The sequence below is a fragment of the Salarias fasciatus genome, chromosome 14 (assembly GCF_902148845.1).
Source record: "Salarias fasciatus chromosome 14, fSalaFa1.1, whole genome shotgun sequence".
Taxonomy (NCBI): Eukaryota; Metazoa; Chordata; class Actinopteri; order Blenniiformes; family Blenniidae; genus Salarias; species Salarias fasciatus.
The window spans coordinates 31,185,722-31,199,871 of record NC_043758.1 but is presented as its reverse complement, the minus strand read 5'-3'; the positions used below and the strand labels follow the sequence as shown (position 1 = coordinate 31,199,871).

The following is a 14,150-nucleotide window of genomic DNA, read 5'->3' as shown; positions in this document are numbered from 1 at the left end:
CCGTGAAGTGTTTCTTGCCCCTCGGCAGTGACGACCTCCCCGTCTCTGGGATTTCTCCTCCCTCGCTGTCGCCCCCCCGTCCCCCACCCCCGCCCTGCAGGTAAAACTGACATGGTTGGAGGGGGCCTGCAATTCATCTGTCAAATATCCCACACCTGGAGAGACCCGAGATTACATCGCTCCGGAGGGGGGACAACAACGTGCCGGGCCTGCTCGTGTGCAGCGAACATGTGAACGACACCAACAGCTTCAGCGCCGTCTGGTCATGCGGATGTTTAAAAGTGTCAAAATAAGAAGGACAGGAAAAGGAAGGAGGTGAATTAGAATAACAGTGCAGAGCTGAGGCTGGAATCACATATTAAACTGGCTCTTGTGTAGTTTTGAACCACGTTTACTGCAGCGGCGACAGAGCAAGGAAAGATTTTGAATGGATTATATGAATGCATGCAAGCTTTTTAATCAAAGAAGAGACAATGAATATTTGAGTCTGCTTGGTTTCTTTCTTTATTTTTTTTAAATTTAGATAAAAGTCAGTCATTCAGATAAAAATATTTTTGTTAGTATGTGAAATCACAATTGAAAGAAACAGTAGGAATTCATAGAAGAACAATCAAGCACATGAAAGTCATGAGAAGCAGCAAGATTTCTCCTCATGAAATGATTGAATCTGTTGTTTCCAGCTTCAGATCTCTGTAAACTTAACCACAGTCATTGTGCAGCATATGTAAATAGAATATTTCCCAAAGCTGTCAAAACCTTCAACACTTCACACAACAAGGTTTCAAGGGAAAATGCATCGTTTTTGTTTTCCTGTTTTTGAGTTCACGGGCAAGATTTGGCAATTTTATGTTCAAAAAGTCACATGAACTCAAGACGGCCATTTGATTTTGAAGCACTTCCTTCTCATGTATCCTTTTTTCATATTTCTCTCAGCATCCATCATTTTCTTTCTTTCCTTCTTTTTTTGTTCTTAGCAAATGATTTACAAAGGTGAGTCATGATGCATTAGCATTAGCATGTGTTCTGTGAGGTTTGGCGTGAGTTAGCACAAAAGCTCACCTCCAGATCAAAGCGAGGCCACTTGGTCCTGCGCCACGCGGCTGACGCACCCTCAGCTCGCACGTCTTCAGGGTGCTTCAGGGGCTTTGAGACGTATCAGCGGTGTTGAAAGGTAGCGTCAAGCGGGACTCTTTGCTGATACAGTCGGCGCCTGCGGCTCGCCGTTTCACTCTCGCCTTCGACTTCCAGAGCAGCAGCCTGTAACAGTTTAATTTGTCTTAAAGTCAGCGCCTTATGAGGGCTGCTTAATCTCTTTAAAAAACTTCCATTTTGGCGGCCGGGGGGCATTTTGCAGGAACGTGCCTGTGCAGCGCCGCCGATCGCATGCACAGGCGGGACACATGGAGCTCCTGGAAAGGTGGGGCCCTGGGGTTCGACTACCAGGCACCCTCAGGGGCCCCTGAATTATATAGTTTCATGATTATCATACAGGCACAATCCACAGACCCGAACCTTCACTCAAACTCCTTTTAAAAGATTAAAAAGTTCTGTTTGAGACCATGGATGATGGTTTGAAAATCAATCTTTTTGCTCCTGACAGTGTTTGCACTGGATTTGTCAAATCCAGTTTAATCATTGTGGTTATAACACAGGGCTTGTCTCATCATGTGGTTGACTGGGATCTTGTACATGTTACATATAATTGACAAACTGATACCGCAACCGTGAATTTATTCACTGTGATTAAAGATGAAGAGGACTCTTGGGATGCCAACACAGAAGGAGAGGAAGAATATCTTTTGTTTCATTCACAGATAGAAACACCATTTGATGCATGTCTCTGAAAACAAGTGAACACTTCAAGAAAATGTTTGCATGGCGGCCTTCAAGAACAACTTATGTTTCCTACCTTCATCATTACAAAAAAAACGTTGCTTCTTGTTGATGGTTTTTCAGGGAAAATAAAGTGCAGTATCAACATTATGCACCCCTTGTACAAAAATCAAACTGAAATGTTCAGAGAGCAAGTCCTCATTTGTGGCATTTTGCACATTTTCATACTTTCACCCTCACATCGTGGTCTTGATGTTACCTGTTTGCCACCTTGACAGCTTTCAGTGATACTCCACGCTAAATCAGTTAAGAACAGCAGCTAGCAGCAAATCAACATTTTATGAAAAAAAGTTAATTTTGCAAATTAATTGGACCAATTTAGTCCCCAAACTTCTCGTTTGACACCCCTGGCTGAAGCCGAAGTGTGAATAGTAGTGCAATAAGAATGCTGCAGGTTAAAGTGATTTTGAGGAAGCACTCAATTTACCTGTGACAGTGAGGGGGGTGGGTTTTTGATAATTATGTATTAATGACAATATCACAACCACTGTAAGTGTAACAGGTGAAGTCGGTAGTTTCAGATCATTTCTAAAATTCATCATACAGGAAAAACTTTGTAAAAGATCCAAGGTGAAGTTGAAGCTTGTCATCGTAGTGCAGTCACTGTACCGGAATGTTGTGGTGGTGGATGGATGGATTTATGTATGGATGGATGGATGGATGGACAGATGGATGGCTTCACCATCTGTTAATATTGCTGCTTTATGATGAGTTTCAGACTGGAGAGTTCAGCTTCTCCACTCTAACTTGAGATTCGATATGAAAGTTGGTTCAAAGTTCACCGTGAATGAATGAAATACAGCCACCTCCCTCTCCTGACACGCTGTACGAACTCAGTCTGGATTCAGTTAGTCAAGTTTTTTTTTTATTAATAACGGTCTTCTCATGGTGTGTTGCGGTGCGACGCAGATCAAACCGATAGGAGGGACTCAGGAGGAAAAACATTGTTATTATGTCTTTAAATATCTCCACACTCAGGTCCTTTTGCCTCAGCAGCGGGTTCAGAGACTCCTCCTGTTCTCTCACATCATGTGAAACTGGGTAATTCTCTACAGGGAGTGAAAACAGCTTTATGGTTCCAGTGTAACAGTACGTTGAGGGGTTGTTGTTTTTTATGAGTACTGGAGTAAAACCTTCATTTACATTTACTGCAGAAGCAAACAGGCCTGTCAATAGACAGAACTGTCTGACAGGTTGTATGTGGTGAGAGGGGAAATCCCAGACAGCAGCTTTTCCCAGCAAAGACTCTGTGTGTGTATTTGGAAAGGTGACAACGTTTTTGGCTTGTTCTCTCTATTGGATGGGCTTTCCTGACCTTCAGAACTGAGGAGTGATCAACCACCATGCTGTTGGTGGCGAGCTTCACCTGTCGCTGGTGGAGTTCATGGGATGTCACCAGATCAACAGTTTCCTGTTGGCTTTCATTGAGACCAAACTGCTGGAAAACTGTGTAAAATACACATCTTTAATCAGGAAAGAAGATTAAAAAGGGAAGCAATCATACTGTTACAGTGACTTTCAATCCAACGTGAACTTGGAGACAGACTGTTCGTCCTGAAATCCGATCAACTCTTTCCCGATCAATGAAAGCCACAGTCTGTGTGAGTTAAATTATTCTTTTTAGATAGATATACTGCTGTGGTTGTTAAGTAGAAAGAGACGTTCCCAGAAGTGTTGGGAGTGCAGGCAGCCTGTCTGCTCCTTCCTTCTCTTCGTCTCTCTGAAAACCTTCGGACCGAGTCCTCTGGAGTTGAACTCGGCGGCCAGCGGACCCTTCAGAGTCCAGACTGACTCAGCTCCGAGGCGGACAGCTGGAGGCAGGTCTCTGAGGGACGCGCTCGACCACCTCCAGCTGGGACAGCCTCAGATCAGATTGCTTTAATTCACAAGACAGATTGTTTTTCTTTCAAACACACTGCCCAAACATTAATTAAAGTAAGAAAAAATTCAAACATTTCCAAGTGTTTCCATTTTCTTCCCGTCGTAGTGCAGAAAACACAGCCAATGCACACTGTTTCCTGTCAGCGCGCGATCAAGAAGCTGGTGGTGAGTGAGAGCAGCCAGTGGACCGCGGTTGGATAAAGCCTCACAGTTTCTCTCCCTGCCTGTGCTCCGGATGCTTATCGGGGTCTTCATCTCGGCCGGCTGCAGCAGCAGTGATACTGGAACCGGTCGTGCCGAGGCCTGTTCCTGCGGCGCTGCTCCCAGAGAAATATCTAATGAGACAGGTATCCCCAAACAGATCCAGATAACAAGCCACGAATGAAAAGTCCAGGGCAGCCCAAGCCGCCTGGCTGTTATTGTTTTCCTGTGATGTGTCATTTTCTCTCCAACTGCTCGCTCTTATGGGAGATATCTCTACAGTTATCTCACATGAGGGGTCATGCAGGTGGAGTCTCAGTGCTGGGAATTTCCACTGGAAGCTATATCAACAATCGATTGATAAACCAGTTTTATAATCTCCAGTCTTTTCTTGTTTTTTTTCCCCCCCATCGTGATTCTATTGGTTTGGCTCTTGAGGTGATTAAAATTAAAGCTACAATTACTGAAGGCTCTGCAACCCTGACGAGTTGATGTTTGAATCCCTACCCCACACTCTATACACGGTTTGATCCCTGCCCACAATCTGCCTTCTCTCGGCTTCTATCCCCTCACCTCAACCTGAGCAGCCTAAAAGGTTTGTTCCTATTAAAGTGTCAGTTTTTTTTTTCCATTATCACATTTTAAATTGATCTTTAATGAAATCACATCAGCGATGGTTTCCTTTTTTGAAAAACAAAAAGTCTTTTTCTTGGCATTTGGTTAGTATACTGATTCAGCGTGGCACCCTCTGGTGGACTGAATGACAAAGTCTAAAAGGACTCATGAAGGTATATTGGTTTGATATTTACACACTCTGGAGCTCTGGAAATCTGTTTCCATGCTTCTGCAAAACCTAGATGAGCTTTAACAAAGTAAAATAAACCTTACAGCCAACCTGTGTCCATAAAAGCAAAAGCCGTCCGGACTCTTCGGGTTTACCGTTGCTGTTTTATTTACTGAGTAAATCAGTCACTGGCTGAACGGCACTCACAGCAAAAACACAGATTTGTGTAAATGTGTAAGACAGGATGGTAACGAGACAAAAGCAGTGGAAGTGCAACTCCAACAAGTTAATGACTTTATATCAATAGTAACTGGAGGAAATCAGTTACATTTAAAGGAGTAACTGCAACCACTGACTTTTTTTTAATGACTTGTACAATCGTAGATATAATAAGTCGACTTTTCTGAACACTGGCTTGTTCCTTTGAATTGCGACCTGACAGAAGAAACAAATGAATTCCTTTTCTGTATTCTTCTGTGTTTTGATAAACCAGGAGTGTTGAAAGTGTTGACTGTACAACTTCCAGCATCTGCTGCCTTTTCCCTCCACTTCACTGCTGTTTGGTGTGTAAATAAAGACTTTCTCCTCACTTTCTCCCAGCGTGCGCCTTGAAGGCGTGAAGTTGGTGTGTGTGTGTGTGTGTGTGTGTGCAGCTGAAGCAGGAGAAATGTGAATGGGTGTAAACAGTCAGTGACACAGGCAGCAGCTCATTCATCAGCCTGATGCTGTTTGCTCCGCTCACTGTACAGATGTGACAACGCTTCACTAAAATCCCGCCAGAGTTTCATGTCAAGTTTCAACAACTGAACGACTGTTGATGTTTGAGGCTGTAGTTTAGATGACATTGATTGAGCTGTGTAAGCTTTAGAGAGGACAAAAGAAGCACTGTGCGATACAAAAATACACAAAGATTTCAACACAATCTCAGAAAGATTAAATGTTGAATGTTGAATGTTGGGAAGCTTGATTTTCCAGACGTTTCAGTCTTTGATAGCTGAAGGTTCAGAGTGTTTGAGGGAGAAAAGAACAGACCGAGTTTCCAGTTACATTACTTCATGAAAAAATGTGTCAGATAAAAGTTTGCTTTATGTCACCTTCAGCTTTAGAATTTACATAAAAGTAACTTTAAAAGCACATAGGAACATACCCTCACTCTGAAAATTCCTGCATTATTTCAATGAGAGAAAAACGGTGTTTTTGACATGTTTATCTCAGTGATTTTTTTAAATTACACATCAAACTTCTTGCTGAATTGAACGTTCTTATTTATTTTCTAAATAAGAAGAAAATGTTTTCGAACGCTGACTGCTCCGTTAGAGCAGATGCATGCTGATGATTACAGCAGATGTTTTTAATAATTTACTTTTTTTCACAATCTGATGAGCTCTTTGCACAGAGTTTCAAGTGAGGATGTGTTGTTTTTGTGAGTTATCTCTTTCAGAAAAATGTGACGTTTAAACTGCAACGTTCTGACAACCGTGTCCTCACTTGAGAACGGCAGAAACGCCTTCAGTTGTTAGACTGAAACTACTTTGAAACCTTATATTATGCAGGGTAACTCATCTTTTAACTCCCCCACATTAATGTGTCACTGCTGCAGGTCATTAACTTTATGCACCGTCTCTTTATTGCCCTCTTTCTCTGCAGCATCTCTTAAATCTGACATGTGTGATCTATACCTCCGACTCCTCAGCAAGCCTGCAGCTCTGGAGCCGCACGACACTCCTCAGCTCCTCTGTAGTGGGCAAGCTGTGGCATTTGAATTAAAGCATGTTTTTGGTAATTTCAGCACCATCTATGGAGAAAAGGTTTGATTCATTGTACTGAAAATGCATTTTTTTTTTTGAGAACAGCTCCCAGGGTGGAACTGTTTGAAAATGTTGCAACTCTGTTGTCATGGAAACGGGCATAAACAACAACTTCTGAAAACACTTCTTGCCTTTTCTGTGTAAATAGAAATACAAGAGCGATTTTCCCTTCAAACATTGCCTCAAGTTCTGTGTTCTGATTGATCAGGCCGCATGTTCCTAATGCACTCTGAGCCCGCAGATCGATAACCAGGCCAACAAAGAAGGGCAGTAAATGAATAAAGACTTGGCCCCGGCACCGTCAGCCCGTCCCACACCTGCAGACGTGACCTGGAGCAGGAAAGCGCTCGGGCCTGAGCGCAGGCAGGCCGTCTCTCTGCCAAGTCTCTGCAGGGGGATTTCCACGCTGCCGGCTCAGCAGGACCGAGCCGGGGGACGGCTGCGAACAGGATCTGCGGATCCCACACCGCTTGTAGCTTGAGGAATGACGACAGGTGTGAAGAGCGGTTCAGAGGATAAACACGCCCGTCCACACTCTCGCCCCTCTGCAGGGTTCCTGTTTGTTTAGTTCAGATCTGCCAGTACCTGGAGAGCCTGGCTGAAGCCGAGAGCACGTCGGTCAGGTCAGGTGCACTCTCTGCACTTTAGATGCGAGAGACGCCGATCAAGCCCGACTTTTCATAACTAGATCGGACTTGCCACTTTAATGATATACGACACCAGCGGAGGGATGTTTGACATTCTTGTGCTGCTGTTATCTGCCTGATAATGAGTCACAGCATCAAGTGGAAAGCCTGTGGCCACGTTTTAAAGGAAAAAAAGGGAATAAGAAGAGAAAAGTGAATGTTACAGTCAGCAGGGAAGATGTGGCTGTTCCTGACGCACTGATTATTCAATAGGGACACAGTAAACTATGAGTTTCTCTTCACTCACTAACTCCTGCCAAACCCCAGCTGAAGCAGAGTTTATGGAAATGTTCAGCATTATGTGAACTCATGCTTACACACACATACACACTGACGCTGGACCACTCCTCTGCCTTGTAGGCATCGGTCTGGAGGAAATGTGTGTGTGTCTGCATGTGTGTGTGTGTGGGCAGTGACACTTGTTTGTAGTAACAGATCAGAGCGAAGTGCTGCTGACAGCTTACAGTGCGTCCGTCTCTGATCCTTCCGATTCTCCTTTGTCAGTTATTGGCCCCCCACCCCTCGTCCACCCGTCCCCGTTCCCCGCCTCCTTTGTCCAAGACCCATCGTCTCCTCGCAGCGTCTCGCCATCTGCCCCACAGGCTGACATTTTTCTCCACTGGAGGGACTTTTTTACAAAAAAAAAAAAAATTGAAAGGAGGCAAGACAGTAAGCACAGATAAGCCGGAGACTTTACGGATCAGAGGAGGCTCTTTGCCTGAAGAAGCAGTTACAGGAGTGAAGTTGTCAAACTCAAACCGATTCCAGGAAATATGAATCACTGGATAAAAGTACCATGCCATGAATGCCAACAGAGTTTCAATTCCACTGTGGAATTAAGAAAAGTATGATTTAAAAGTTCCTTCAGAAGTTTTCCTCTTGTTCTCATATTGCTGGAAAACGAGAAGAGAAATATTACTAGCATTTTATTTACAGATTATAAAGCTGCAATGGGATTACTGAATATTTACTATAACTATACTAATGATTAAAGTAGCTGAAAATAATCTGTGAATCTCTATACCAGTGGTTCTGAAGAGGGGACAGTTTTACAAGTAAAATGATGAAAAAAAAAAATCTATTTCAGTAATATTCATGCAAAGAAGTGGAAACTGTGGTTGTAGTAGTTGCAGTGGTATATTGAGAAAAACTTATAACAATGAATTGGTTCAACACTGAAGTGGTCTGCAGTAAGACAAGCAATGCCAGACGTTTCCCTCCAACATAATTTCAGTTTGAAACCCACAAGAAATAATCTGATGCATATGTAAGAGAAATATTCGAGGAAAACCGTCTCAGGACTGAATCTTCAGCAGGACGTCTTGTGTGCCCATTAAATACGACCATCAGAGACATGGTCATTTTCTCGACAATGCTCCTTCTGTGTGTGAGATGATAAAGAGAGTCATCCAGTGCTGTGAGTTCAACATATGTTTATTTGGTACATCAACACAATATGTGCATGATCATACAGTGGGCGGGGCTAGAGGAGGAGTCAGTCCCTTCACCCATGCTGCAGGCGACCATCGTTGGGGGTTGTGATCACCTATCGATGGCTTCCATGTTGTAAAGGTCTGAGAAAGGCAACAATTAGTTTTTACTAGTTTTTCAGATTCACTCTAGATTCCAAAAAAGTGTTTCATTGTAGCAAATCTAATACTCAGAGAACATTCTCGACCCGCCTTGTGATCTCGTTGATAACCAGGCTGATTTTGTTTCAGGGTAAAGACCAGATCATTGCTTCACTAAGGTTTACGTCAATGAAAGCAGAAACAGCTAGCGTAGAAAAACAGTCAAAACTCCCTCCCATCAAAACATACGGTGCCAACATTTCAGCCATCCGGTTCATTCAGTCGTCACCTTCGTCTCACCAAGAAAAGACCAATCAGAGCACACAGTGAAATACAAAGCAAACAGCTTGGCTGCTTTAATACAACATATTTACACTCAAAGTAATACTGCCACAAGTCTCTTCATAGAATATTGTAACACATCGACGAGGCCGCCGCAAACTCCCTCCTGAAACTGTTCTCGTTCAGCTCCTTCATGGCGCAGGCCCACTCATAGTCTGGGGGGTCGTAGGCCGGGTAGTCGGCGGCGGTGAAGCTCTCCAACTGGCGGGGCCAGAAGTGGGCCGCGGGGTAACCGGCCTGCGGGCTGCACTGCTGGCGGTGGAACGGCTCGGACATGAAGCCCAGCTGCTGACTCGACTCCAGCCTGGTGGGGGAACTGTAGCAGGAGGAAGATGAAGAGGAGGAGGAGGAGAAGGAGTCCTGTGGGGAGGGGCTGTAGTAATCCCAGTGGTTATAAGGCGCCAGCGATTCGTCGGAGGAGTAAGATCCCTGAAAGAGGGACAGAGGGGGTTCGTTACAGTTACAGATTTAAGGTATTTTATTCAGATTTGCAGTGGATCATCCAGGGTTTTGATAGGCCTGAGAGTTCTGTATTCATGCAGCAAAAATCTGTTTTTATGTATTTATACAGGATTTAAAGCATTTTATTAAAAAAAAAATGATTGCACCAGCACCAAACATTTGCCAGTTTAATAATTATAGCAGCAAGTTTAAGAAGTACAAAACTTTGTTTTGTTGTAAATTAGACCCAAGCACCAATCTGATGGTTCTCTCAAGAGGAAAAATTCTTTAAAAAATGCTATCAAACTTGGCATTGGCAACAACGTGGAATTCCCTAAAGAAACCAAAGTAGTCCTGAAGTGCTTCATGCCAGGGCCAAATACATTTGACTTTCTGTCAATGGTCTCAGAAAGAAAATCCTAAGATAATAAGCCCATATGCTGATGACACTGCTATTTATCAGTGAGTCCTTTGGTTAACAGAGGCAATGAAAACAAATGTGGAAAACACTTTTTCATTAAAAATCCTTTGCTACATTTAGAAATGGTTTTAATGGCTCAGAAAAGGTTTTTTATGTGATTATCTTCAATATATTTAGCTTTTTTTATTGTAAAGATGTACTGGATGTTGCCCAGGTCTCCCTTCCAAAGGAAATGTAATCTCAACGGTACTTCATGTTAAAATAAAGGTAAGAAAAGATATGCTCTCAGATCAAGCAACAACTGATATTGTTAGGGGTTTTTCACACTTTTGTATTTGCGTGACTTGCCTTTCAACAACTGGAATAAATCAAGGTCAAATTAGAATAAAAAGGAAACATTTCAGAGAGTCATAAATCCTGTCCCAGAGGTGTGCAGTCCTGGTTCAGGAGGGCCACAAGGGAAAACTTTCTAAGCCTGAGTCTTTGCAGCTTTCTGCAGAGATTCTCATGATACACAGTGGTGGAGTAGGAGAACTTTAAAAACATGCAGGACTGCGGCCCTCATGCTTACCCCTGAACTATCCAGTACAGCAAAATACAAATTTGACCTATTATCAGAGTTTTAAAGTACAGAATAAAAGTTCATGATTAAAGTTATTTTTTTCTGTTTTTTTTTTTATTGTATTCCTTTACAATATTTTCTTTTACCTCTCAGCTTTAGGTTGCTGTTTATTTAATTGTGTTTCTTTGCAGGAACCTACCATCCCACAGTAGTCCGCATGTGGGGACAGCTCGTGGCTCCAAGGCTGCGGGGAGGCGGTGAGAGGAGGCAGGGGAGGGCTGTAGCTGAAGCCTCCGCTGCTGTTACTGCTGCTGTTGCTGCTGCTGGTGGTGTTTTTGTTGTCTGAGTAGCCAAAACCGGGCATCATCCCGTCCCCGAACTGCGCCTGGAGGCAGTCGAAGCCGCCCGGCTGCGCCTGGACGCCGTCAGGAGCCGCGTAATGCGCAACGGGCGGCGGCAGGGCCGGAGCGCCGCAGCTGGCCGGCGCGGGCTGCTGGATGGCCGCAGGAGGGTCCACGTAGGCACCCGATGGAGCTGGATGGAAAGTTCACATTTAGGATAGAGCCAACAGACACGCACAGGCGGTGTAATGCGCATGGTCGCGTCCACGTCGGCCCGGTCAGCGCGTTGTTGCATTTCAAATCAAGAATTTCTACTCCTCCACCGGAAAATCTATCTTTAGTGGGGAGGGTTTAAAGCGTGTGTGCGTGTGCGTGTGTGCCATTTGAATGGGACTATACGTTCATTTAAATAAACGGCTGAGTTCAAGGAGTGATGTCAGCGCACCATCAGACGCACGGTGCGCGTCTTTTTTTTTTTTTTTTTTTTTTTGGCTCTGCGCTGTCAATCATTAGCCAGATGCGCATTCCAGGCAGACCTGTCTGAGGCTGAACCTGTGCGTGTGTTGTTCCCCTTTCAGGGCAGGTTGCAGCCTGCTGTCAACAAACTCTCCCTTTAAGCAGCCAGCGCGCACTCTACCCAGATTTATGACGCAGTTGGTCGGTCAGAGCAGGTGATTTTAGCTCAGAACAGCGCAAACCTTGGACTTAAATATGGAAGGTGATATGTGATAGGAGAGGTTGGGAAAACTTACATGGAAATGCAGGCGCGCAAAGCTCCTGGAGGTCCAAACAAGGTGGAGACACCTGCTAATAAAGTTAAGGAAAGGAGAATATCGTTAGAATTTATGTTTGATTTAACTTTGTGTGTGTTAGATTCTCCTGCTGTGTCTCTTTCTTGGTTAACTGAAGCAGTCGGAGAAAGAAGGGGATGGGATATGATGATGGGTGGGTGGAGAGGTGGTGCTTTACCATTCTCAGCCTCTTCTTGTCGGCCTCTCGTGCTCTCTTCCTCTCCAGCATCTCTTTCACTGTCACCTTCACTCGGACTCCCTGGTACACGGGCTTGGCTGCGCAAACACAACATGTTTTCAACCACCACACATCCAGAAGTGAAGCACTCCACATCTCCATCCCAGCCCCACCGAAAAACAGTGTTTATTTCAAACAAGCTTTAACATCTCCACAGATGTTCCAAATTATTTTTTTATTATTGTTTGGTGAATGCCAGAAGCATAAATGACTTCTACTGTAAAATAAAACATATCTGCGCCGCATGCTGCTATTATTCGGAGAGATTTTCCTGTGAATCCAAGGCGTAAAAGCGCACGATCTTTTGGGTATGTAGGAGCACTGCTCCCGGCTGCAGAGCCTCCCAGCTTCTCCCTGGCCGCAGCTCCCCCCTGTCAGGCTCAAGTCTTGGTTTTTCCCGGACACGCAGACTCTTTTTCCTGACGGCGCGCGCCAGAGATCCCGAGCCTCCCCACCCAGAGCAGGAAACAAGTAAGTCCGCATTGGCGATTAAATAGTGCCACGATCGATTGTCGATAGGTGAACACGGGTCTGTGTAAGGTGGGAAATCGCCCATGATCGTTGGGTGGAAGTTGGATAAAGTGGGTGAATTATACAAAAAGAACTGAGGGGAGCTGCAGGTCTGAAAGGTTTTGCAATCGGCGCGTTAAAACGCGTTGATCCGCGTCTCTTGCTTCGGTGCATGTGGCGCAACTTTGTCCTGTCACGTTTGGATCAGATGAGATTGCAGTTGACTAACGCGAAAAAATCTCAGAGATTTTCGTATCCAAATCCAAACCGCGGAGCTCTGCTCCAAACGTTCCTCGTTCCCTCCACACACCCACCTTTCCCTTTTCGTTTTGCATATGTCACAATAAAACTCGTCAATGAAAAGAAGTTTGTTGGGGTATATTTCTACCTGGCCATGAGAAAATTCGATTTGGGTATTTTAAAAAAAATGCCCCGTTGGCTATAGGTGCGCGTAATTCAGGCCTAAAGGCGTAATTTAAAGAATCCAGGAGTGACTAGTCTTTTGAAAAAAAAAAAAAAAGTGACTTGTTGCTTTACTGAGCCTCGACTGTTAAGCATCATCTGATAAATATTCATACAGCTCTGTGCTACTTCGTGATTTGTCTTAAATGTGGCAAATACTGGACGAAAAGCGTGAGGCAGACACATCCCACTCCGAACTCGGCGCTGCGCACAGGCGCTCACACACTCAGGCTCAAACGTTCCCTGCACAAGTCTCCACTTTAACAATAAATGTTTCCCCAAAACATCTAAATATCGTTGAGTTCTTCTTCAAAATGAAATAGGTTTGAGAGAGCTGTCAGACCTGAAAGAGTGCATGCATCTAAAAGTCCAAAAGGAGCACAGAAAGAAAAGCGCAATTAAATTATTCTGATTGTTAAAAAAATGTGTTTAGAAGTTTAATTCACTAGTTTGTTCTCTTCGGTGTTGTTAAAACTCGTGAAGAAGTGACAGACCTGTTCAGAAAAATGCCACATTTCCCCTCTTGACTCTGTCATGTTTTTATAATATTGCCACTTAAAAACAAAATCTCTTTTTTTCTTCTTCTTTCTTTGCAACAGGTTTTTTGAAGGAAATGCAACAATAAACTAACGTCCAGGTGCAAAATGAAGCTCAAACTTACCACTCATGGTCGACAAGAAGCACGAGGATCCCAGGATTAATTGAAGGCCAAAAAGTCTCTCTCCCCCCTGCAAACTGGCCAAGAGTGAAATTTTCACAAAAGACTCCAAAAATATCACACCAAAGGTCTTGTAGTAGATTCAGAGCGTGCAACAATACTGTAATATAGCTGGGTATATATTACTTTGAGATTTTCTCTCTCCATGCCTACTATTTAAAACGGACAGAACTCTTTCATTTGACAAGGATTTGATTGCGCGTTACTTTCAATTTGAATATTCAGAGGCAACCGAGTTAAATCGATTTTTCCCCCAAAATCGATACTTGTGGACATCTATGAACCCCACTCTAATATAATGTACTGGTATTTTGCACTGCGACCCCCAAAAAGCTATACTTTTATGAATTTTATCCTCCTTTTGCAATATCAGAGCATCACACCCCTTCATTAAGGTGTGAGAGCCCGAGATGCGCCCAGTGCGCACCTTTTACGCACTTTTTTGCCCTTTACGAGCAGCCATGTGTTTCCGGGGGTCATTCTACACGCAGGAGATTCAT

General features: G+C 43.9%; 1 protein-coding gene across 3 annotated transcripts; it reads right to left on the bottom strand.

Moving 5' to 3' along the window:
• Window positions 1-8,677: 8,677 nt before the first annotated feature.
• On the bottom strand, window positions 8,678-13,782 carry linc.pou2af1 (lnc RNA pou2af1). Of its 3 annotated transcripts, XM_030109481.1 has the most exons (5): window positions 13,594-13,782; window positions 11,901-11,998; window positions 11,684-11,738; window positions 10,790-11,124; window positions 8,678-9,595 (listed from the first exon to the last, which is right to left on the bottom strand). In XM_030109481.1, the coding sequence occupies exons 1-5, from the start codon at window positions 13,598-13,600 to the stop codon at window positions 9,227-9,229; spliced, it is 864 nt and encodes a 287-aa protein (XP_029965341.1). In that variant the 5' UTR covers window positions 13,601-13,782; the 3' UTR covers window positions 8,678-9,226. The 3 variants fall into 3 exon arrangements, with proteins under 3 accessions (XP_029965341.1, XP_029965339.1, XP_029965340.1); XM_030109479.1 differs by lacking the exon at window positions 13,594-13,782 and having other exon boundaries at window positions 11,901-12,645; XM_030109480.1 differs by lacking the exon at window positions 13,594-13,782 and having other exon boundaries at window positions 11,684-11,735; window positions 11,901-12,645.
• Window positions 13,783-14,150: the final 368 nt, after the last annotated feature.